The sequence below is a fragment of the Littorina saxatilis genome, linkage group LG14 (assembly GCF_037325665.1).
Source record: "Littorina saxatilis isolate snail1 linkage group LG14, US_GU_Lsax_2.0, whole genome shotgun sequence".
Classification (NCBI taxonomy): Eukaryota; Metazoa; Mollusca; class Gastropoda; order Littorinimorpha; family Littorinidae; genus Littorina; species Littorina saxatilis.
This window is the reverse complement of record NC_090258.1, coordinates 44,398,876-44,423,471: the sequence shown is the minus strand read 5'-3', so window position 1 is coordinate 44,423,471 and position 24,596 is coordinate 44,398,876. Positions and strand designations below refer to the sequence as shown.

Here is a 24,596-nt window from a genome sequence, read left to right as displayed (position 1 = left end):
TTATCACGAGAGGACTAATGGAAATGGGCTCTTCTTCAACTGGTGGAACGTCATCATCATGACCTTGTATATGCGACTGTCGTAGAAATGCTTCATTAAAAATCTCGGCTTTGTCCTCTGCAGAGTAATACACAATTCCATTGCTTTCAATCGGCGGAATCTCATTTGTACTCATTCCTTTCTTTTTCAAAAAAGAGTTGACTACCTTCCACCAGTCTTTATTGCCAAAATTATGAGGTGACAATATTCTATTTTCTAGTTCCCTAATGTGCTCTTCTTTCCTTTTTCTTATAACATCAGTCAAATTATTTCTCAACCGTCGGAAAAGAGACCAGCACCATACAGTATCCAGACGTTTGGCTAATGCGTGAATATATTGCTTTTTCCTAATCAACTTTTTGATTTCCTCGGTGATCCATACAGCATCGTGTCCGTTCATTGTCACTACCTTTACAGGCATACATTCTTTAGCTATCATCATTAACTTATCGGAAAAAATTTCAGCGGCATCATCAATGGATTCTAAATCGACTATATTATTCCAATCTACACTTTCCATATCTTGCAACAACTTGTCAACATCGATTTTGGAATAATTATATAGTGTTCGTTTGAATGAACCACCCGACGGTAAGTCATAATTCAAATATACAAAAGGACACGAGTGGTCACTGCATACAGGTGGTAGAACACCAACTCTTTTTACCAAGTTAGGACACGGAGTTAATACCAGATCAATTATAGTTGACGAGGTATCGGTTATTCGAGTGGGTTCTGATATCAACTGAGATAAACTGTTTGTGTTCATTAATTCCCGCAGATGAAACGGGGGGTTAACAGTACAATCAGCGTTGAGATCACCAAAGATAATAAACTTGTGTGGGGTATTCATGGCAAGTTGAACGGAATCGTTGATAAGAAGCCAATGGTCGACGGTTGCACTCGGTGGTCTATAAAACACACCAACGAGAAGAGTATCTTGACCCAACTTAGTCTCAATCCAGATCGCTTCTAAATCAGGTATACACAAGTCGATCCTCGGTTTGCAAATCAGATTACTATTTACATAAACGGCTACGCCGCCGTGGGAATCCCCGGGCCTATCACGTCTAACTGGAGGGTGGTAACCTTTTAAGCAGATGCAGTCTTGGTCAACTTTGTCCGACAGCCAGGTCTCAGATACAGTTATTATATCAAACTTCCCCAATTCGGCCTCAAGGAACGGTGTCTTATATTGAAGACTGCGAGTGTTTACATGAACAATAGAGATCCCATCCCCTCGGGTTGTGCTTGGTCCAGGATTAGGATGGATATCACCACACATAAACAACAATAAGCAAATTGCAATAGATATGGTTTGAGATGTAAAATTCACAGAATCAGCACAAAAAATGAGTGAGGTGGCATATTTCCACATCGAACCAGCAAAGTTCACAGCAATGTCGTAACAACATATTGGGTCGTTACGAGTAAGCTTCCGGGCAGGAAATAAAAACAAAAACAACGCAAGAGACAAGCCAGCACTACCACGAACGAGAATAACCATAAGTGACTGGATATTTCCCTTGTTAAGAAAAGATAGTTTATACACAGATAGCGCTGACGCAACAGGGAGATAACTTCCCACACTGGCTCTGTATTGAGACAGACTACACCCACCCATCTAGGTCACAGCTCGTTGCAAAAAATCAAACAAGGCAGAGCCAAGGGTGTGAGACAATCTCCCCGACACGTGCGCCCCATCCTTTTGCATCAGGCATGAAGTCATTGTGGACAACAACAAACAACAACAAGCAAACAAACCAACAATCAAACAGACACACAATCACCAACGTCGACAGTTAAAGTCAACAATCAAAAACAATCGAAAACAAAATATTTAGACACGCAGTCTCGCGTGTTAATGTAAAATATAGGGTAAACTAAGGTATCAATCAAAGGTAACTATTTCAAAAATAACTAAAAAAATAACTAAAACAACCAGAGATAATAGAAGAGAAAGTACTGCCACTTGCTCTCTTGAACAACATTTAATGTTCACATGCAAGACAAAGGGTAAAATGCTGACCGCATTAAATTTTGTCGTTTGGCCTGTGGTCTTTTAATACGTGCACAAACTAGGGCAGGCGTGGCACACCTGATGAGACACGCAGACCAGCTTAAAAGACACGTGAAAATACGTGAACAGTCCTCGTGCGAAAACGTGCACAAATAGCTGGTGGCAAAAGGAAACGAGGCGCCGAGTGAGCAAAGGCAAAGTTGTTTGACACAACGGGTGCAACGGGTACATGGTTCATAGGTACATGATTTTATCATCATTTTGTTTTTATCATCGAATCAGGTACAATGTACTTGAGATATATGACATAGTATTTTTTATGTTACGCTATTGTGTGCATACCACAACTCAATTGTACACATTGAGCCATTATCAAAAGAGTACAAAGTGGCGCAGGATGTTTGTTTTTCACTGCATGTTTTATAAATGTTTAAACTTATCATAAAATGTGCATACCATGGCTTAACTATACTCATGAAACCATCATCAACATAGTGTGTAGTACATAGTACATAGAAGCGCAGAATATTTAATATGCAATACTGCATGTTGTATATTATATATAGGCTATATTGTGGATACTCGTTTAGTCACTATACATATTCTAAACAATGCATCGCACTATGTGAGAAAACTTGAGACAATGCATCTAGGTTGCCTATATCAAAGCGAGCAGGTTGCGCATGGTGGTTACAGAGTTAGCAGTGAGTGTTTCCATCTGTTGTGAATGTGTCTCACGTGTTACAGAGTTAGCAGTGAGTGTTTCCATCTGTTGTGAATGTGTCTCACGTGTTACAGAGTTAGCAGTGAGTGTTTCCATCTGTTGTGAATGTGTCTCACGTGTTACGGAGTTAGCAGTGAGTGTTTCCATCTGTTGTGAATGTGTCTCACGTGTTACGGAGTTAGCAGTGAGTGTTTCCATCTGTTGTGAATGTGTCTCACATGTTACAGAGTTAGCAGTGAGTGTTTCCATCTGTTGTGAATGTGTCTCACATGTTACGGAGTTAGCAGTGAGTGTTTCCATCTGTTGTGAATGTGTCTCACGTGTTACAGAGTTAGCAGTGAGTGTTTCCATCTGTTGTGAATGTGTCTCACGTGTTACGGAGTTAGCAGTGAGTGTTTCCATCTGTTGTGAATGTGTCTCACGTGTTACAGAGTTAGCAGTGAGTGTTTCCATCTGTTGTGAATGTGTCTCACGTGTTACAGAGTTAGCAGTGAGTGTTTCCATCTGTTGTGAATGTGTCTCACATGTTACGGAGTTAGCAGTGAGTGTTTCCATCTGTTGTGAATGTGTCTCACATGTTACAGAGTTAGCAGTGAGTGTTTCCATCTGTTGTGAATGTGTCTCACATGTTACAGAGTTAGCAGTGAGTGTTTCCATCTGATGTGAATGTGTCTCACGTGTTACGGAGTTAGCAGTGAGTGTTTCCATCTGTTGTGAATGTGTCTCACGTGTTACGGAGTTAGCAGTGAGTGTTTCCATCTGTTGTGAATGTGTCTCACATGTTACAGAGTTAGCAGTGAGTGTTTCCATCTGTTGTGAATGTGTCTCACGTGTTACGGAGTTAGCAGTGAGTGTTTCCATCTGTTGTGAATGTGTCTCACGTGTTACAGAGTTAGCAGTGAGTGTTTCCATCTGTTGTGAATGTGTCTCACGTGTTACAGAGTTAGCAGTGAGTGTTTCCATCTGTTGTGAATGTGTCTCACGTGTTACAGAGTTAGCAGTGAGTGTTTCCATCTGTTGTGAATGTGTCTCACATGTTACAGAGTTAGCAGTGAGTGTTTCCATCTGTTGTGAATGTGTCTCACATGTTACGGAGTTAGCAGTGAGTGTTTCCATCTGTTGTGAATGTGTCTCACGTGTTACAGAGTTAGCAGTGAGTGTTTCCATCTGTTGTGAATGTGTCTCACGTGTTACGGAGTTAGCAGTGAGTGTTTCCATCTGTTGTGAATGTGTCTCACGTGTTACAGAGTTAGCAGTGAGTGTTTCCATCTGTTGTGAATGTGTCTCACATGTTACGGAGTTAGCAGTGAGTGTTTCCATCTGTTGTGAATGTGTCTCACGTGTTACAGAGTTAGCAGTGAGTGTTTCCATCTGTTGTGAATGTGTCTCACGTGTTACAGAGTTAGCAGTGAGTGTTTCCATCTGTTGTGAATGTGTCTCACGTGTTACAGAGTTAGCAGTGAGTGTTTCCATCTGTTGTGAATGTGTCTCACGTGTTCTTTCAGGGCCGAACATGGAAGAAACGCAGCCTGAAGAAATGGGGATGGAAGAAGAGGAACAAGACAATGATGGTTGGTTGTGTTTTCAATTTGGTTTCAGCAGAAAATGGCACACGTGTGGTGAACAAAGCTTACTAAATTGTGTCTGGTAAACAGAAATGTATTGCTACAAAAATAATGTTTTTGTTCTGGCATGCAGATACAAATGTGACCCTCCACCACGAAATGAGTCGCATGTCACCTCGCGCGGTTCTGCGCTAGGCTTAAAATAAGTCCGGGGGGACTGTGGTAAAAGTGTGAGGGTCACCTTAGTCACAAGCTTATAACTCGAAAACTTTTTGCTCTTTTCTAAAACGGGTTTCACCACTGGAAAGAGCATAAAACACTCTTTAGGAAAATGTAAAAATATGAAAATCATGCAAAGATGACATGCGACTCATTCCGTGGTGGAGGGTCACAAATGTGTAGTTTCTTCTGTGTTTATATTTCAGAGTTTCTGGAAAAGTAAGTAGAATCACCAAGTCGGGCAGATCAAAATATATTTTCAACAAGGGAAGAAATCTTGTCAGCTCTCACTTTTGGCTGGATTGGTTACTCCCCCTTGTTATATTTGAACTTGCAGAGGATACAGTGAGAAATAAGTTAGTCATTCCATGTTTGGACTGAATACAGTTCTTTTGTCTGATTCTGTTTAATCTTTATCATCGCTTTTTTCTAACCCTTGAAGTATTTTTTTTCTCCAATAATGTCTATTCAGGCAATTTGTGTCCATTTTGTCATGCAATGCACAGAACACAAGGGTATAAAGCATAAGACTAAACAAGACATGTTCAATAACTAGACAAGCAATCAGGGTCTAATATGCTACCCACTTCAGCATACATTTTTTTAAAGAATTTTTTGTTTTTAGTGTAATCTGTGCTTAAAAGTGAAATATTTGCATAATTAATTTCAGAGGAGGAGACAACAGCGCAGCGCGGGGACTGGGAACAGGAGTTTAACTTCACGGAGTATCTCATGAAGTGAGTGACGCACAGTGGAACACCCCTTTTAGACCTCCACCAATCGGTGATAAGCGATAACTTTTATTTTAATTTTGACTTGAATTATCATTAGTTTTGTACACTTTTTGTTTAACTTTTTTTTTAAATCTCTTTTTGTGAATTTTTTTTTATTTTTTTTATTTTTTTTTTAACATGTATATGCTGTACATTACAGGACATCACCTAACCAAAGGGACAGAACCCTACAACAGAAAAACACTTGAACAATTACAGCATACATGGGGTGGGAGGATGGGTGGGGGAGGGGGAGGGGGTGTTCAGGGCTTGGTGGTTGCAGTATCAAAAAGATTTGTACACTTTACTTTCATGTTTCATCTTTCACCTTTCATGTTTCATGTTTCATCTTTTCAAACAAAAGTCTGGAAAGTGCAGATTGCTTTTTTCCTTTTTATCATAAACCCTCCGTTGGATTGTCTTTTTAGCGAAACTTACATCAGGTTTTGGTTGCTGTTGCCGTTTGGTGTGTGTATGCGTTTCTCTTCAGTGTGAAATAACTGTCCTTACCCCTTCTCTCATTCTGTCACTTACTGTCTCAGATTCGCCTTACGTCAGATTTTAACGCTTGTTGTTGTTTTGGTGTGTGAATACGTTTCAGTGTCTGTGTGAAATAAATGTCCTTACCACTTCTCTCATTCCGTCACCCACTGTCACAGCTTTTCCTTACGTCAGATTTTAACCCTTGTTGTTTTGGTGCCCTTGTTGTTTTGGTGTTGTGTCATTTCTGTGAAATAACTGTCCTTGCCATTTCTCTGATTGTGTCACTTACTGTAACAGCTTCGCCAAGCCTCCCATCCTGAAAGCGTACGTGATTCTGGCGGCGGACTTTGAGAAGAACTCTGCGCACACCAACCACTGTGTGGCCAAAATGCTGCATCGTATGGGGTTCGACCTCGGCTTCATCGGTATGCTGTTCCAGGCATCGCTCTTCAGAGTCTTCCAGAAACTGATGCTGGGACCTAACGCACGTTCCGGAAGATTCAAGGTAAGGCACACAAAACATGTTGGTTAAGGGTAACGTGACCAAAGGGTCGGTCGGTCGGTCGGGCGGCTTTTCTTTTTTTTCTTCTTTTTTTTTAGTCTCGGTATGGTTTGCAAAGTGTGCCAGAGGTTGTTTTTTGTTTGAATTTTTTGAGAAATGAAAAAATGTTTTAGGGTTGGCGGGAACAAATTGGGTCGGTTGGGTTACCCTATAACAACTTTCTTTTTGTGTGTCTAAGAGTTGCAGTGGAACCCCCCTTTTGAGACTTCCAACATTCTATGAGAATCAGGTCTTAAAAAGGAGGGGGTCTCAAGATGGGGGTACATTTACAGAGGTTATCAAGAGAGAGTGACGTGATAACACAAGTGTTTAAAAGGGAGGGGATCTTAACAAGGGTGGTTTCACTGTAATAGCAAACCTGAAAAACGAGTTCCGGTCGGAGATGGTGGACCTGAAGGAGAAACTGTTGTTTCCGGCGGAGTCCCTGTGTTGAACTGCAGACTGATATGGAAAATGAGCACAGTAAATTGATTTTGAAGCTGTAAGACATCAGATCATTTTTGCAACACTCCTCATGTGTAAATCATTTCCCCTTGTTCTCTTTGACCAGGGTTCAGGAAAAGTGATAACATTTTCTGAATATTTGGCAAACCTTATTGCTCTTTTTGGACAATGTTTGATACATGTGCGCATCCCTGTTTGCTTGTTTACAGGAAGCTAACTGGTCATGTATCCATTATGCAGTGGAATAACATGTGTGTTCTTGTTTCTCCCAGGAGCTGTATACTCTAGGAGTCCACGTCATTCGCAAGTTCTCCCAGGTGGCCGAGAGCAACAAGAAAGTCTTCATGGAGATGTTGTTCTACAAGGGCAGCGTTGAGGCCATGCAGATCACTGAGGGTTACGACTTTAAACCTGGGTATGTGTCTGTGTGTGTGTGCCCACTATAGTACAGTTACATGAGATGTTCTACAAGAGGAACGTTGAGGCCATGCAGATCACTGAGGGTTACGACTTTAAACCTGGGTATGTGTGTGGGGCGTGCGTGTGAGTGTTTGTGTCTGACTGTGTCATTGTGTGTATGTTTGTGTGTCTGTGAGTGTGTGTGTGTGTCTGTCTATGTCTTTGTGTGTGTGTGTGTGTGTGTGCACATCTGTGAGTGTCTGTTAGCCTGTCTGTGTGTTTGTTTGTGTCAGTGTGTGTGTTCGCCTATCTTGACTGAAAAATATTCACGAACTATCACTGTTGACACTAATTCTGTGTGTTCAAACTTGCAGCAATGGGAAGGTGGCGTGGACGGAGGACGAAGAGAATGAGCTGACACGTCTCTTTGAAGACTTCAAGGATGTTCACAATCCTGGTGAGTGTTTCTTGGCTTTAGTTTCTAGGTGTTTTCTTGCACTTTTTAAAACTTGATTTTCTGAATGTCACACAGAAATTTGTCATAATGTATGCATAGGCCTTTGGTGCTTGCGTGAATGAGCATGTGCTGTCCTGTTCTTTGTAGGATTATTTGTGACCCTCCACCACGGAATGAGTCGCATGTCACCTCGTGCGGTTCTGCGCTAGGCTTAATGTAAGTCCGGGGGGTGTCTGGTAGCAGTGTGAGGGTCACCTTTGTCACAGGCGTATAACTCGAAAAGTTTTTGCTCTTTTCTAAAACGGGTTTTGACCACTCGATAGAGCATAAAAATTAATACTCTTTAGGAAAATATAAAAATATGAAAATCATGCAAAAGTGACATGCGACTCATTCCGTGGTGGAGGGTCACATTTGTTGTTGACTTTTACACGTGCTAAGGCTAGACATAGTTTTGCAACAATGAAACAAATGTCAAACCTTGTTAAATGTATTTATTTCATTTTTTAATTAACATTTTTATTTGACAGAGAAGGACGCAGTAGACCTGATCATGGAGAGCTGGACGGGATCGGACAAGGCGCGCGGACAGATCATCCGACATCTCAGGAACCTTCGTCTCATCACCAGTGTCAAGGATCTCAGGCAGAAAAAGGAGTACGTAAAGCGGCAATTACAGACAGACTCTGTGAAAGGAGTACGTAAAGCGGCAATTACAGACAGACTCTGTGAAAGGAGTACGTAAAGCGGCAATTACAGACAGACTCTGTGAACGGAGGGAGTCTTGACATGGAGGAAAAGTAACATGGGCCTCCTAGTTGGAAGGTCATGAGTCCAATTCCCGGCCGCGGCCGCCTGGTGGGTTAAGCGTGGAGATTTTTGTGATCTTTCAGGTCAACTTATGTGCAGACCAGCTAGTGCCTTAGGCCAAAAAAAAATAGGTGTGGTTACGGTAACATAGCCAAAAAAATAGGGTAGGAAGGTAGGCAATCACTCTTTTTTTTTTTTTTTACTTTTTTTTCTAATGTGTACAAATTAAACCTACTTGACAGGGAAATAAGTGTGCGAATCGGGCGATTTCGCTTTCAGTGCGTTTTCTGCAGTTTTTTTTTTTTTTTTTTTTTTTTTGACAAATGTAATAAAAAGTTATAGGGTCGGCCCCTAAAAATAGGGTAGGTCGGGTTACCGTAACCACACCTATTTTTTTTTTAGGCCTTATCCCCCTTCGTGTGTACACACAAGCAAAAGACCAAGCGTGCACAGAAAAGATCTTGTAATCCATGTCAGAGTTCGGTGGGTTATAAAAACATGACAATACCCAGCGTGCTTACGGCGAAATCAGTGTATGCTGCCTGAATGGTGGGGTAAAACCTGTTACATGTACAAACTAACTCGTGAGTGGGAGTTTCAACCCATGAACGAAGAAGAAAAGTTACAGAGATTATGAATAGCTAGGTCTTATACTTCTTCTTCTTCTTCTGCGTTCTTGGGCTGAAACTCCCACGTACACTCGTGTCTTTGCACGAGTGGAATTTTACGTGTATGACCGTTTTTACCCCGCCATTTAGGCAGCCATACGCCACTTTCGGAGGAAGCATGCTGGGTATTTTCGTGTTTCTATAACCCACCGAACTCTGACATGGATTACAGGATCTTTTTCGTGCGCACTTGGTCTTGTGCTTGCGTGTACACACGAAGGGGGATAAGCCACTAGCAGGTCTGCACATAAGTTGACCTGGGAGATCGGAAAAATCTCCACATTTAACCCACCAGGCGGCCGCGGCCGGGATTCGAACCCTCGACCTTCCGCTTTGGAAGCCGACGTCTTACCACCACGCCACAGCGCCCGTCTTATACAAAGTAGGGAGGTCTATAATTGGGGAGGTCTATAATTGGGGAGGTCTATAATTGGGGAGGTCTATAATTGGGGAGGTCTATAATTGGGGAGGTCTATAATTGGGGAGGTCTATAATTGGGGAGGTCTATAATTGGGGAGGTCTATAATTGGGGAGGTCTATAATTGGGGAGGTCTATAATTGGGGAGGTCTATAATTGGGGAGGTCTATAATTGGGGAGGTCTATAATTGGGGAGGTCTATAATTGGGGAGGTCTATAATTGGGGAGGTCTATAATTGGGGAGGTCTATAATTGGGGAGGTCTATAATTGGGGAGGTCTATAATTGGGGAGGTCTATAATTGGGGAGGTCTATAATTGGGGAGGTCTATAATTGGGGAGGTCTATAATTGGGGAGGTCTATAATTGGGGAGGTCTATAATTGGGGAGGTCTATAATTGGGGAGGTCTATAATTGGGGAGGTCTATAATTGGGGAGGTCTATAATTGGGGAGGTCTATAATTGGGGAGGTCTATAATTGGGGAGGTCTATAATTGGGGAGTCTTAACACAGGGGTTCCACTGTAGCTGAAGATTGTTTCTAAACCAGGGTTAAGGGAAGCAACTCCCCGGTGAGGATGGTTTTGTTTGGAGTAGTTATCTCCCTTAAAAGATGTTGAATATTTCGAATTAGTTGCAAATGTATGTTTTAGTTTTTTTTGTTTTTTTTGTTTTTTAACATCACTTCAGCTGATAGTTTTGCCCTGTATGCATGTAATGGATCTCAGAAAATGAGTTGATCACGTTTTGGAAGAGTGTCTGTACCTCTGTGTGTGTCTTCATTCTAGCTCGACTTCCAGTACAAATTCCTATTTCTTTCAGTGACTTTTGACTTACTGACTTATTCCTGTAGACTCCCTGTGGAGCATAGGGCCGCATTTCTTTCAGTAGAAATGTAGAATGCGTTCTCAACACAATTTCTCTTCTCTAGAACTACACGTGTGTGGACAGAAGAGGACGAAGAAGAGTTGAGGCAAGCGTACGAGGAACACAAAGACTCAGACGGTGAGTTGTACAGGTGTTTTGTCCAATACCTGGGCGACTTGAAGTTAGATGGAATGTAAATGTGCTAATCTTTTGCACTGTAAAGGTCATGCTGGTGTGTGTCAGTGTTAATTCAATCCATTACAGTTGTCTGAGATGTGTAGTTTTGTTGAAGAAATTTGAAGAGTCTGAAGTTTGACTTCTCAATACTAAATGTTAACCTTTGCAGACTAACTGAAAGTAAGTAGTATATTTGTAGTTCGCTTTGTTTCTCCTTCCGCAAATTGTGTTTTGTGTTTTGCCTTCAACAACAGTGTTCACTCACATTTCTTATAAGTGGAATTTGTACAGGGTGACCCAAAAAAAAAGAGTACCCAAACAAAACGTCATAAATTGAACAAAAATAAAGCAATCTTCATAAAATTTATTTACACACACAAGTAGTCTCTGCATGATTTGCACAGAAAATTTTAGCGTTCTAGCTTGTCTTTCAGGAAAGTTATGCTCATTCTACAGAACATGCTCCAAATGGCCTCCGCGCCGATTCAGGCAAACTTGAACTCGCCGCGCAAAGTTATCAATCACCCGCACACACTCCTGTTGCGAGATTCCGCGAATGGTTGTTGTGATGGCTCGCTTGAGTTCTGCGATTGTCTGTAGGTTGTTCCTGTAGACGTTGTCTTTCAGGAACCCCCAAAGATAGAAATCTGGGGGATTTAAATCCAGGGGAGGCCATTTGGAGCATGTTCTGTAGAATGAGCATAACTTTCCTGAAAGACAAGCTAGAACACTAACATTTTCTGTTGAAATCATGCAGAGGCTACTTGTGTGTGTAAATAAATTTTATGAAGATTGCTTCATTTTTGTTCAATTTATGACGTTTTGTTTGGGTACTCTTTTTTTTGGGTCACCCTGTATGTGATTGACAGTTTTCGGACACATCATTCAAGCAACCATATTTGGTGAAGGTGCCCCTAAAATGTCTTAATGTCAGAAATCTGATGTGAGATGACATCAAAACCACCCCCCGCGGGTTAGGGGGAGTCCCATATTGGTTGGGACAAGAAAGAATTTACCCGATGCTACCCAGCATGTCGTAAGAGGCGACTAACGGTTCTGTTTCTCCTTTTACCCTTGTTAAGTGTTTCTTGTATAGAATATAGTCAATGTTTGTAAAGATTTTAGTCAAGCAGTATGTAAGAAATGTTAAGTCCTTTGTACTGGAAACTTGCATTCTCCCAGTAAGGTCATATACTGTACTACGTTGCAAACCCCTGGAGCAATTTTTTGATTAGTGCTTTTGTGAACAAGAAACAATTAACAAGTGGCTCTATCCCATCTCCCCCCTTTCCCCTATCCCATCTCCCCCCTTCCCCCGTCGCGATATAACCTTGAATGGTTGAAAACGACGTTAAACACCAAATAAAGAAAGAAAGAAAGACATCAAAACCTCTGTATTAAGACATGAACAAATCTGAAAACATAAATATCTTATAGATGAGGGAATCATATTTATAATGTAGGTAATCTACCGACTTAGCAAAGAGAAAATGTTTGGAAACAAGGTTTTTAAACAGGGAGAGGGTTAGCTCAGTTGGTACAGCACTGGACTTGTGATACTCGAGTTATGGGGTCGAATCTGGGCCAGGACTTACACAAGTCAACTTTGTCATTTATATGAGCAGACTTAGAGAGGGTGTCCATGTGACCACTGTGGCATGTGACCACTGTGCCATGTGACCACTGTGCCATGTGACCACTGTGCCATGTCACCACTGTGCCATGTCACCACTGTGCCATGTCACCACTGTGCCATGTCACCACTGTGCCATGTCACCACTGTGGCATGTGACCACTGTGCCATGTCACCACTGTGCCATGTCACCACTGTGCCATGTCACCACTGTGGCATGTGAAAAACTGGGTCATTATGCCAGACATGCAGATGGCTGATTAAAATTAATGTGAACACACACCTGGGTAGCGCCACTCTGTTGTTGCTAGCTTTCCACTGGGAGGGAGGAAGCAAATCAAGTTTCCCAGCAATGAAACAAGTAATGAAAATGAAAGTAACATTCGAGTTGACACAACTGCCAATTTGACAGAATCAGAAGCACTCTTGCCGATTAGGCGTCGCCAGCTAATAATTTTCAATTTGACTGAATCTGAACCCATACGCTTCATTTGTGATGCTGCACGCATTTCCCGGCGAACAGTTTTTTTTCTCCACAGTTGAAACAGAGCAGCTCATTTATTTGGAGTACTGTATAGGCTTATTTGACTGTAACACACACAACCTTTCTTTTTCTCTAGTCTTAACACGGAGGTTTGACTGTAACACACACAACCTTTATTTATCTGTAGTCTTAACACAGAGGTTTGACTATAACACACACCACCTTTATTTATCTGTAGTCTTAACACGGAGGTTTGACTATAACACACACAACCTTTATTTATCTGTAGTCTTAACACGGAGGTTTGACTATAACACACACAACCTTTATTTATCTGTAGTCTTAACACGGAGGTTTGACTATAACACACACAACCTTTATTTATCTGTAGTCTTAACACGGAGGTTTGACTATAACACACACAACCTTTATTTATCTGTAGTCTTAACACGGAGGTTTGACTGTAACACACACAACCTTTCTTTATCTGTAGTCTTAACACGGAGGTTTGACTGTAACACACACAACCTTTATTTATCTGTAGTCTTAACACAGAGGTTTGACTGTAACACACACAACCTTTATTTATCTGTAGTCTTAACACTGAGGTTTGACTGTAACACACACAACCTTTATTTATCTGTAGTCTTAACACGGAGGTTTGACTGTAACACACACAACCTTTATTTATCTGTAGTCTTAACACTGAGGTTTGACTGTAACACACACAACCTTTATTTATCTGTAGTCTTAACACTGAGGTTTGACTGTAACACACACAACCTTTATTTATCTGTAGTCTTAACACTGAGGTTTGACTGTAACACACACAACCTTTATTTATCTGTAGTCTTAACACGGAGGTTTGACTGTAACACACACAACCTTACAGACATGGTTGACTGCTTTCAGACCCACTGACCAGCATAATAGCGGCGCTGAGCAAGCCGCGGTCCAGGCAGAAAGTGACAGAGAAGCTGCTGGCCATAGGATTGGTCGACGACAAGAGACAGCTCCACAAGAAACGCCAACGCAAGAGCGAGGGTCCGAGAGGACGACGACGAAAGGCTGGCAGTGGGGACAATGATGGTTGGAATAATGGGAGAGAGGAAAAGGAAATTATTGATGACTGGAGTTCTGGTGAGTTGATAGTGTGTTTGTAAGTGTGTGTGTCTGTCTGTCTGTCTGTCTGTGCGTGTGTGTATTTTAGTGTGCGTGTGTTTTAGTGAGTGTGTGTGTTTAGTGAGTGTGTGTTGATGTGTGTGTGTTTTCTAATTGTATAAGCAGCCATTGAAAACTTTGTAGGTTTAAAGAAATGATTGCGTGCAGGTAAGGCTGTTGGTAAAATAAACCTCAAGGTGATGCACAAACAAATGTATATTTGTTCTTTATTTATTTCCTTTTTTTTTTAAAGCTATTGCACAATTGAAATTGTGTATGTTCTATCTTTTGCCATCTTTCACAGGTCCTGGGTGCTGATGAATAAAGGGAGTGTACACATGCTGACAGCTTTCTGCTTGTTCTTGTTTTGTTGCAGACGATGAGGCACCAGCACCAGCCAATCTTCCGTCTGACGAAGAAATCCTCTCCTCTCCCACCGCTTCTGATGCCAGCAGCGATGATGATGATGATGACAGTGATGATGATGAGGGTGATGTTGAAATGACATCAGAATCAAACCAGAATGAAGCCTCTTCTTCATCACCTGACTTGGTGCAGATGATGAAAAACATTGTGGACAAAGGTTGGTACCTTTCAGATTTTGTTTTGATGTTGTGATTACAAGGGTGTATGTGGCTTTGGCGTAAAGCAAGAGTTTTGGCACTCTGATGATGCTTTTTGCCAGCACTTTGCCGGCAGAACATTTCCAGGAAGTGTTCCTATGTATCTGTTCCAATATCATCAATTTTTAAAAAAAATGGCAGATCTCCTGTTCTCCTTTTAACTGTTCTCTATGTGAATATTATTCCAATAGGCATTTTTATGGGTGTACTGTTTGTTTTATTGACTTGAGGGGAGGGAGGAGAATATGACACTTCCTCCATGTTTAATGTTTGTGACATCATTTTCAGGTTACAAGAACGAGGTGGGCTGGGTTCGCCGACTTCTGACTCAGAACGCCAACAACAGAGAGGGCAAAGGTCAGTGTGCAAATTGTGTGCCGTTTGGTGTCAAGGAGACTTCATTCCAAGGGTTTTTCTCATTGATTCACCATCTTGTTCCAATGTTTGTGCGTAGATTATGAGGGATTATTCTGGAGTTCTTTTGATATCTAGTGAATAGCTGTCCCTACAAACACAATTGTAAAGAAACTTGCACATGTATTTTTTCTGTAAGATTATTGATTTCTATTCCATGGATTATGTGCAGACAAGATTTTCTCGGTGCCGATCGTGCCGCTGACAGAAGAGAATGAGACGGCCATGGAAGACCCCATGTTCATGGAGTGTCTGCAGGCGCTCGGGCTCTCTCCGCCAGCCAACGAACAGGTGGGTTTTAAGTACTCTTGTGATTGATGTGTTCAGCTTTTTTTTGAGGATTCATCTCACTATTGGTCAAACCGGGATGTGCTGAACTTTTTCAGTCATGTTTTACCGAAATCAACACTTGAAGCCCCAAGTTCTCTCTCTCTCTCTCTCTCTCTCTCTCTCTCTCTCTCTCTCTCTCTCTCTCTCTCTCTCTCTCTCTCTCTCTCTCTCTCTCTCTCTCTCTCTCTCTCTCTCTCTCTCTCTCTCTCTCTCTCTCTCTCTCTCTCTTATGTTTACAATTATTCTCTGTATATGTTCCAAGGACAGGTTGGAAGATTAGGCTGAGCTTAAAACCTTTATCCTTATGTAATGCAGTTCTGAGTTCTCTCTCTCTCAAGCAATCATTCTCATTTCAAAATGCCAACAGTCATCCATTTGAATGTTCACGTCTTGGTATGGAGACTCTAAACAAGACGTGAAGTTTTTGGCCAGGGCCGCTTGAAATAGATTTGTTGTGTGAGTCTTTGCATGTGTATTAAACGCAGCATTTGGTGGTTTTGACTTCAGGAGATGTTCTGGAGAATTCCGGCAGAGCTGACAACGGCTGACCTTCAAACTTTGGCCCAGGGAATCGAACTCGACGACGAGGGTCAGCCACTCAACCCAGACACGCTCACACAGATCAAGCGCTCGAAGCCCACACCTGCCGCCAAGAAAGACAAACAGGAGAAAGAGAAAAAGAAGAAAGACAAGAAAAAGAGAAAGCATGACGACAAAGACAGGACAAAAGACAGGACAAAGAAAGACAAAGAAGCGAAAAAGAAAGACAAAGAAGCGAAAAAGAAAGCTGAGAAAGAGAAAGCTGAGAAAGAGAAAGCTGAGAAAGAGAAAGCTGAGAAAGAGCGAAGGAAAAGAAAAGAGGAAGAGCAGAAAAAGGACATCGATGAAGAAAGCGAAATTAGTGACATCAGTGACATCAGTGACATCGATGAAGAAAACAAAGTTAGCGACATGAGTGATATCAGTGACAGCGATGAAGAGAATAATGTAAGTGATAAAAGTGACGCTGACAGCAAGGAAGCGGTTGGAGAGAGGAAGGGGAGCAGACTGGGGTCTGCGTCTCAGCGAAGGGACGCGTTGAAAGCCATGCTGCAGCGTCGCAAGGGGAAGACAGTAACTAACAGAAACAGAAAACACTCACGGTATTTAATTTTTCTGTTTTTTAACTTGTATCTCCTGTACACGGCTATCTCGTTTTTAAAGTAAAATTATTGCCAAGTTGAACGTTTCCATTCTGGTATTTTCATATTTTAAGATTCCCTCCCTTTTTGGACCTGATTTTCTGATATTTTTGGAGATGTTAAAATGGGGGGGGGGGGGGGGGGGGGGTCAACTGTATTGTAACCGTTAATTGTAAATTTTCAGAAATCTCCAGTAAATGAAACATTTTCAGCCACGAACCTGGACTTGTTTTGTCTCTACAGGGAAAACACTGATGCAGAAATGCAAGACATCGACGAGACGGATGGATCAAGCAAGACAACTCCTGCAGTGAAAGGAGGTGAAGTTACCTCCCTGCCATCAGACATGGACGCCACCCCCTCCAAACCAAGCCAGAGATCCAAGAGACGAGTTCAACGCATGATGGACTCCGACAGTGACAGGTTTGTGTGGAATTCCAGACTCAGAGGACAATTGTGACCCTCCACCACGGAATGAGTCGCATGTCACCTTTGCATGATTTTCATATTTTTACATTTACCCAAAGAGTTTTTTATGCTCTATCCAGTGGTGAAAACCGTTTTAGAAAAGAGCGAAAACTGTTTGAGTTATAAGCCTGTGACTAAGGTGACCCTCACGCTGTTACCATACACTCTCCAGACTTATATCAAGTCTAGCGCAGAACCGCGCGAGGTGACATGCGACTCATTTCGTGGTGGAGGGTCACAATTATAGGTCAGTTGGACCTGGATTGAAAATATGTCAAGGTCAAAATGTCCTGGCTAAAAAAACATTGTTTTGTCGGAAGATCTCTTCCATTTCAAAATGAATGGACGGTCGACTGGCCAGGGGTCAGAACAAGGCGTCAGATAACAAAACAATGTTGATATCAAAAGACCGAGGCCTAAGAACTTAACTGCAATCCTAAGATTGTTTGCATGTCTATGGGTGTAAAGCCCGCTACTAACTACAGCCGAACCAAGCCCAACTAGTTCGGCAACGCCATCAAATCAGGGGATTCCCCTATTTTTGGGTTGCACCTGTAACGTTCGTGGTTCGCCGATACAATCCTGCAAACCTTAGGCGCGTCATTGACGAACTGACTTTTCATTGGTTGAATATTTGTGTATCTTCATCCTTGAAGAGTGACAATACTGGCGGCTATAACGCTGTCAACAGATCACAAGTCTTCTCACCGTGTGACCGCTGTCACCGAAAAATTTGCCGCTAGTTAGTACACCGAACCAGGCATGGTGTAACATTCGCTGAACGTTCGCCGACCTAGCTAGGCTTGGTTCGGCTGTAGTTAGTAACGGGCTTAATGTTAAATGTTTGCCTGAAGGCGAGGGACGGCACTGGGTTAAGGATGTCATTGCCTTATAAAAAATAAGGTGCATAGTGTTTTGGTGTGTTGTTGACGTTGTTGGAGCTGCTGTTGACGTTGTTGGAGCTGCTGTTGACGTTCTTGGAGCTGCTGTTGACGTTGTTGGAGCTGCTCTTAGATTAAGCAACCTTTCCTTATACTCCTGTCCTATTTTGAGAATTGTTCAATTTTATTTCTGTTCAAACCCCTCCCTATCTCACCCACCCCACCCCACCCCTTTCTTCTTTTTTTACAAAATAGATTTGAAAGCTGTAAGCACGGTCTTTGTTCTGCTTCATGTATATGCCAAACAGGACAGTGCTGTTAGTTATTCACACTTGACAGTGCAGGACCAAATAATATTTCTCTGTTGTCGCTTTCTGTGTGTGCAGTGACGATGACGCAAACAGACTGGTGATTGACCACGACAAAACCAGCAGTCACGCCACACCGACCAAGCCAGCCAAGCGAATCCGGTTGCTGGACTCTGACCTCAGTGACGATAATAACGAAAAGGAGAACATGGAAACATCCGCCATTAACTACCACTCAGGTAAATTTGCAGGTGTTTCTTGTACCTGTCAAGCAGAAGAACGATGGTGACAGTGTGTGAGGGCGAGAAATAAAAGACCAATAAATACTGTACTCACGTTTTAAGATTTTCATGCAGAGCAGAAAAAGATAAAGAATGCATACTTTATTACAATTTACATTATTGCTTTATTATTACTAAATTGTTTACAGGCCTGATCATTAATGAAAAATAGATTGAATTACGTTATGACTGTCTCATATTTCAACAATTATTTATTTTGAATGGAAAAAACCCTGATTGCATTCCTTATGCCTGTCTGATAAAAACGTGTTCACTGAAACAGTCTCGATGCGTACATCTTCACAACATCTTACTCTAGTAGAAGAACGTCAGCAGCGGTATTGATGACTGGAGGATTTTCAAACAATGATTCTGCCCGTGTTGTGCATGTGGTTTGGTGTCTAGGCTTAACATGTAGTCAGATCATTCATTTACCATAATACTGGCATTGCTTTGTTTGTGGTGCTTTCAGGTAAGATCTTCAAAAGTCTGAGAAAATCAGTCCTTTAAAAGGGAGGGAGTCTTAACACAGGGGTAAATTTGCACAGGTTATCAACAGAAAGTCAGAGAACACTGGGTCTTAAAAGGCAGGGAGTCTTATATCTGAGGGTCTAAAGATTTCATGTATATCTCATTTTGTGTTTCAGATGAGGATGCAAAGACCAGTCAGTCTCAATCTCAGTCTCAATCTCAGTCTCAATCCCAGTCTCAGTCCCAAGGACTGCTGGATTTTGGTGACAGTGACGAAGAAGCCGACAAGAACGGAAAGAAGGACGGTGAAAAAGGCGATGACGAGGAAAGCAGTGATGATGACGTCCCACTGACAGCCGTCGCCAAGAAGAAAGCAGCTGTTCCAGGTAATGTGTTGTACTAGGGGGATGTACATGTGTTGTTTTAACCCTAGTGGAGATAACTTGTTTTCGGTTGTTCAAGCTGCTCGGGCTGTATAGCTTCTACTCTGTCTCTTTGTCTGTCTCTCTGTCTGTCTCTCTGTCTGTCTCTCTGTCTGTCTCTCTGTCTGTCTCTCTGTCTGTCTCTCTGTCTGTCTCTCTGTCTGTCTCTCTGTCTGTCTCTCTGTCTGTCTCTCTGTCGGTCTCTCTGTTGGTCTCTCTGTCTGTCTCTGTCTGTCTCTCTGTCTGTCTGTCTGTCTCTTTGTCTGTCTCTTTGTCTGTCTCTCTGTCTCTCTGTCTGTCTCTCTCTTTGTCTGTCTCTCTGTCTGTCTCTCTGTCTGTCTCTTTGTCTGTCTCTGTTTGTCTCTCTGTCTGTCTCTTTGTCTGTCTCTGTCTGTCTCTCTGTCTGTCTCTCTGTCTGTCTCTCTGTCTGTCTCTTTGTCTGTCTCTCTGTCTGTCTCTCTGTCTGTCTCTCTGTCTGTCTCTCTGTCTGTTTCTGTCTGTCTCTTTGTTTGTCTCTCTGTCTGTCTCTCTGTCTGTCTGTCTCTCTCTCTGTCTGTCTCTTTGTTTGTCTCTCTGTCTGTCTCTCTGTCTGTCTCTCTGTCTGTCTCTTTGTCTGTCTCTCTGTCTGTCTCTCTGTCTGTCTCTTTGTCTGTCTCTCTGTCTGTCTCTGTCTGTTGCTGTCTCTCTGTCTGTCTCTGTCTGTCTCTCTGTCTGTCTCTCTGTCTGTCTCTCTGTCTGTCTCTTTGTCTGTCTCTCTGTCTGTCTCTCTGTCTGTCTCTCTGTCTGTCTCTGTCTGTCTCTCTGTCTGTCTCTGTCTGTTGCTGTCTCTCTGTCTGTCTCTGTCTGTCTCTCTGTCTGTCTCTCTGTCTGTCTCTCTGTCTGTCTCTTTGTCTGTCCGCACTTACATCTCTGGTTTTTCTTTGTCTTTTTTGCATGGTTGGCTTTTGTTTTTTTGTATCCAGACCTGGAATCTTTCTATGGATAAGTGTTGTTATATTTAGTCAAGTTTTGACTAAATATTTTAACATCGAGGGGGAATCGAAACGAGGGTCGTGGTGTATGTGCGTGCGTGTGTGTGTCTGTGTGTGTGTGTAGAGCGATTCAGACTAAACTACTGGACCGATCTTTATGAAATTTGACATGAGAGTTCCTGGGTATGAAATCCCCATACGTTTTTTTCATTTTTTTGATAAATGTCTTTGATGACGTCATATCCGGCTTTTCGTGAAAGTTGAGGTGGCACTGTCACGCCCTCATTTTTCATCCAAATTGGTTGAAATTTTGGTCAAGTAATCTTCGACGAAGCCCGGACTTTGGTATTGCATTTCAGCTTGGTGGCTTAAAAATTAATTAATGACTTTGGTCATTAAAAATCTGAAAATTGTTAAAAAAAATAAAAATTTATAAAACGATCCAAATTCACGTTTATCTTATTCTCCATCATTTGCTGATTCCAAAAACATATAAATATGTTATATTCGGATTAAAAACAAGCTCTGAAAATTAAATATATAAAAATTATTATCAAAATTAAATTGTCCAAATCAATTTAAAAACACTTTCATCTTATTCCTTGTCGGTTCCTGATTCCAAAAACATATAGATATGATATGTTTGGATTAAAAACACGCTCAGAAAGTTAAAACAAAGAGAGGTACAGAAAAGCGTGCTATCCTTCTAAGCGCAACTACTACCCTGCTCTTCTTGTCAATTTCACTGCCTTTGCCATGAGCGGTGGACTGACGACGCTACGAGTATACGGTCTTGCTGAAAAATGGCATTGCGTTCAGTTTCATTCTGTGAGTTCGACAGCTACTTGACTAAATATTGTATTTTCGCCTTACGCGACTTGTTTTTGGCTCACGAAGTGTAGCCTATGCGATGCTAACTTTTGTCTGTCTGTGCGTGCGTGCGTATGTATGTATGTATGTCTGTGGTAGAAACTTTAACATTTGAAGACGTCATATTACATTGACGTCACATTATGACGTACGAGGGTTAGACGTCACGGGATGGAATTACTGAAAGTCTCGGTGATTGTTATTTTGAGCGGGCTGAGACTATTTGGCAGTCGTGTCCATGTAAGTAGGCTACATGCAGACAGACAGATCTAGATCTAGTGTCTCGCTTTCTTGCACAGTTTCACCTATGCTCTTTCTGTGTGTGTGTGTGTGTGTGTACTGTGTGCGTGTGTGTGACGGAGTGATTGAGTTTGTGTTACTGTTTGTCGATTTCTTACGTGAGCCTTGAAGTTGAAGGCTTCGCCTCTTGTTAATCTTTATAAGACTGTGGTTGCGGATTTCAGAACCATCAGAGAAAATGAAATCTCTGCCTCAGACTTGTGTAGACAACAGGAACATCCTGTCGGTGAAGTCACAAATGTGTTGCTATAGCGTTGGGGGGAGAAGTTTAGGAGAGCAAGCAGTGAGATGGAAGAGTTACTTTGAGCAGTGGAACCCATCCCCCTTTCAAGACCCTGTTTTCTCAGACTGCTCATAACTTGTACATGTACCCCCACTCCCTCCCTCCGCTGTAAGGCCTGAGTTGTTCACATGTTTGAAGGCCTGAGTTGTTCACATGTTTGAAGGCCTGAGTTGTTCACATGTTTGAAGGCCTGAGTTGTTCACATGTTTGAAGGCCTGAGGTGTTCACATGTTTGAAGGCCTGAGTTGTTCACATGTTTGAAGGCCTGAGTTGTTCACATGTTTGAAGGCCTGAGTTGTTCACATGTTTGAAGGCCTGAGGTGTTCACATGTTTGAAGGCCTGAGTTGTTCACATGTTTGAAGACCTGAGGTGTTCACATGTTTGAAGGCCTGAGGTGTTCACATGTTTGAAGGCCTGAGGTGTTCACATGTTTGAAGGCCTGAGGTGTTCACATGTTTGAAGGCCTGAGGTGTTCACATGTTTGAAGGCCTGAGGTGTTCACATGTTTGAAGGCCTGAAAGGGGGGTTCCACTGTCAACAGGTGTCAACAGGTGTCAACAGGTGTCAACAGGTGTCCTAGGAGGAAACGCTGGCTTTAAAGGTCTTCACAATTGTTTGAGAAAAATTCTCTTCTTTCAGAATCGTTCCCGGCGGGGATGTAGCTCAGTCGGTAGCGCACTGGATTTGTATCCAGTTGGCCGCTGTCAGCGTGAGTTCGTCCCCACTTTCGGCGAGAGATTTATTTCTCAGAGTCAACTTTGTGTGCAGACTCTCCTTGGTGTCCGAACACCCCCGTGTGTACACGCAAGCACAAGACCAAGTGTGCACGAAAAAGATCCTGTAATCCATGTCAGAGTTCGGTGGGTTATAGAAACACGAAAATACCCAGCATGCTTCCTCCAAAAACGGCGAATGGCTGCCTAAATGGCAGGGTAAAAAACGGTCATACACATAAAATTCTACTCGTGCAAAAAACACAAGTGTACGTGGGAGTTTAAGCCCACGAACGCAGAAGAAGAAGTTCCCGGCGACCATGTTTTGTGGGTTTTGAAGGCCTTTAAAAATGTTTGATAAAATTCTCTCTTGTTTCAGAATCGTTCCCAGCGACCATGTTTTCTCAGGGCCCGCCCGACTCGGACGACTCAGAGATTGACGACCATGTGCCGCTCGGAGCGCTGAAAAAAAGACGCATGATTATCAGCGACGACGAAGATGAATAGACGTCACCCAGTGACCCAGTGACCACTTTGTGTTCAACGCTGCAGCACATTTCTTCTCATGAAATGTTAGAAAAAAAATGTGACAATAAGACGCAACAAGAATTTTGGCAGAAAAAAAAAGCACTCTGAAAAAAGCGTGTGTGGATTTGTTCAGCGTTTTGCACTGGACCATAGCCATGTTAGCAGAAACAGACAGATGATACAGTCTTTTGTGTCCGGGCGACCACCTCTTTATAACAATCGTCTGCCTTCTATGACCACCCAAATGATCCCCGACGTTTTTTTCTCTATATTATTCACCTTTCCATAATGACCACCTAGCTATGAACACTTTTTTTGGTTGGTCTGTTGGGTGGTCATTACACACAGTGCGACTGTTGTAAGAAGTGTTCAGAAGTTACATAAGCCATTGGGCATTGGACAATTTTTGCGAGTGTTATTTGACCTGTGTGAAACAATACAATGTTTGCAGGCTTTTCTTTTGCACCGGAGCAAATAGGTGCAACATGAAATGTGAGGATGTTGTGATCTTTGTAACCGACTGATAGAGCTGTGCTTAACCCCAGGTAATACACACACTATGACATGCACTAGTCTCTGTCCCTCACACACACTATGCACTAGTCTCTGTCCCTCACACACACTATGACATGCACTAGTCTGTCCCTCACACACACTATGACATGCACTAGTCTCTGTCCCTCACACACACTATGACATGCACTAGTCTCTGTCCCTCACACACACTATGACATGCACTAGTCTCTGTCCCTCACACACACACTATGACATGCACTAGTCTCTGTCCCTCACACACACTATGACATGCACTAGTCTCTGTCCCTCACACACACTATGACATGCACTAGTCTCTGTCCCTTACACACACTATGACATGCACTAGTCTCTGTCCCTCACACACACTATGACATGCACTGGTCTCTGTCCCTCACACACTATGACATGCACTGGTCTCTGTCCCTCACACACTATGACATGCACTAGTCTCTGTCCCTCACACACACTATGACATGCACTAGTCTCTGTCCCTCACACACACTATGACATGCACTAGTCTCTGTCCCTCACACACACTATGACATGCACTAGTCTCTGTCCCTCACACACACTATGACATGCACTAGTCTCTGTCCCTCACACACACTATGACATGCACTAGTCTCTGTCCCTCACACACTATGACATGCACTAGTCGCTGTCCCTCACACACACTATGACATGCACTAGTCTCTGTCCCTCAACAGGTGGGCTTGTTTTATAATGTTGATCATTCTTTTGGCTTCGCCCGTTAGTGTAAAGAATAGAAGGGAAAAAAGAGTTTGTTGTAGAGATGTTTCAGAGAAGTCGGCATTTTGATGTTGTGTTGTATTTGACACTTGACTTGATACTTTTATTGCAAATACAGTGTAAATACACCATGTTAGTTTCGTTTTTTGTCCAATTGACAGTTGTGCAAAGATGAGGTGTCCATCATTTAGTCGAGGGCTCCCAATTCTATGCGAATGCAGTTTTCTGAGAAAAGTACAAATGTGTGTGTGTGTGTGTGTGTGTGTGTGTGTGTGTGTGTGTAAGCATTTCGGTGAGTACTTTGTGATTTGATCATTGATGAGGTTTGTGTGAGATTACATGTATTATCTCACTGTCTCCCAGG

General features: G+C 42.4%; 1 protein-coding gene across 1 annotated transcript in view; it reads left to right on the top strand.

Annotated features, from left to right (window-relative positions):
* LOC138947851 (protein timeless homolog) overlaps positions 1 to 24,361 on the top strand; it is a 90,533-nt gene extending 66,172 nt beyond the window's left edge. Inside the window, exons 20-35 of the mRNA XM_070319411.1 lie at positions 4,289 to 4,354; positions 5,238 to 5,304; positions 6,121 to 6,328; positions 7,102 to 7,244; positions 7,603 to 7,685; positions 8,216 to 8,342; positions 10,510 to 10,583; positions 13,652 to 13,879; positions 14,277 to 14,483; positions 14,812 to 14,880; positions 15,110 to 15,228; positions 15,775 to 16,409; positions 16,692 to 16,871; positions 18,184 to 18,344; positions 19,034 to 19,243; positions 22,797 to 24,361. Of these exons, the coding sequence (XP_070175512.1) occupies positions 4,289 to 4,354; positions 5,238 to 5,304; positions 6,121 to 6,328; positions 7,102 to 7,244; positions 7,603 to 7,685; positions 8,216 to 8,342; positions 10,510 to 10,583; positions 13,652 to 13,879; positions 14,277 to 14,483; positions 14,812 to 14,880; positions 15,110 to 15,228; positions 15,775 to 16,409; positions 16,692 to 16,871; positions 18,184 to 18,344; positions 19,034 to 19,243; positions 22,797 to 22,924 (2,705 nt within the window). The 3' untranslated portion in view covers positions 22,925 to 24,361. The remainder of the gene's footprint in view (positions 1 to 4,288; positions 4,355 to 5,237; positions 5,305 to 6,120; positions 6,329 to 7,101; positions 7,245 to 7,602; positions 7,686 to 8,215; positions 8,343 to 10,509; positions 10,584 to 13,651; positions 13,880 to 14,276; positions 14,484 to 14,811; positions 14,881 to 15,109; positions 15,229 to 15,774; positions 16,410 to 16,691; positions 16,872 to 18,183; positions 18,345 to 19,033; positions 19,244 to 22,796) is intronic.
* Positions 24,362 to 24,596: the final 235 nt, after the last annotated feature.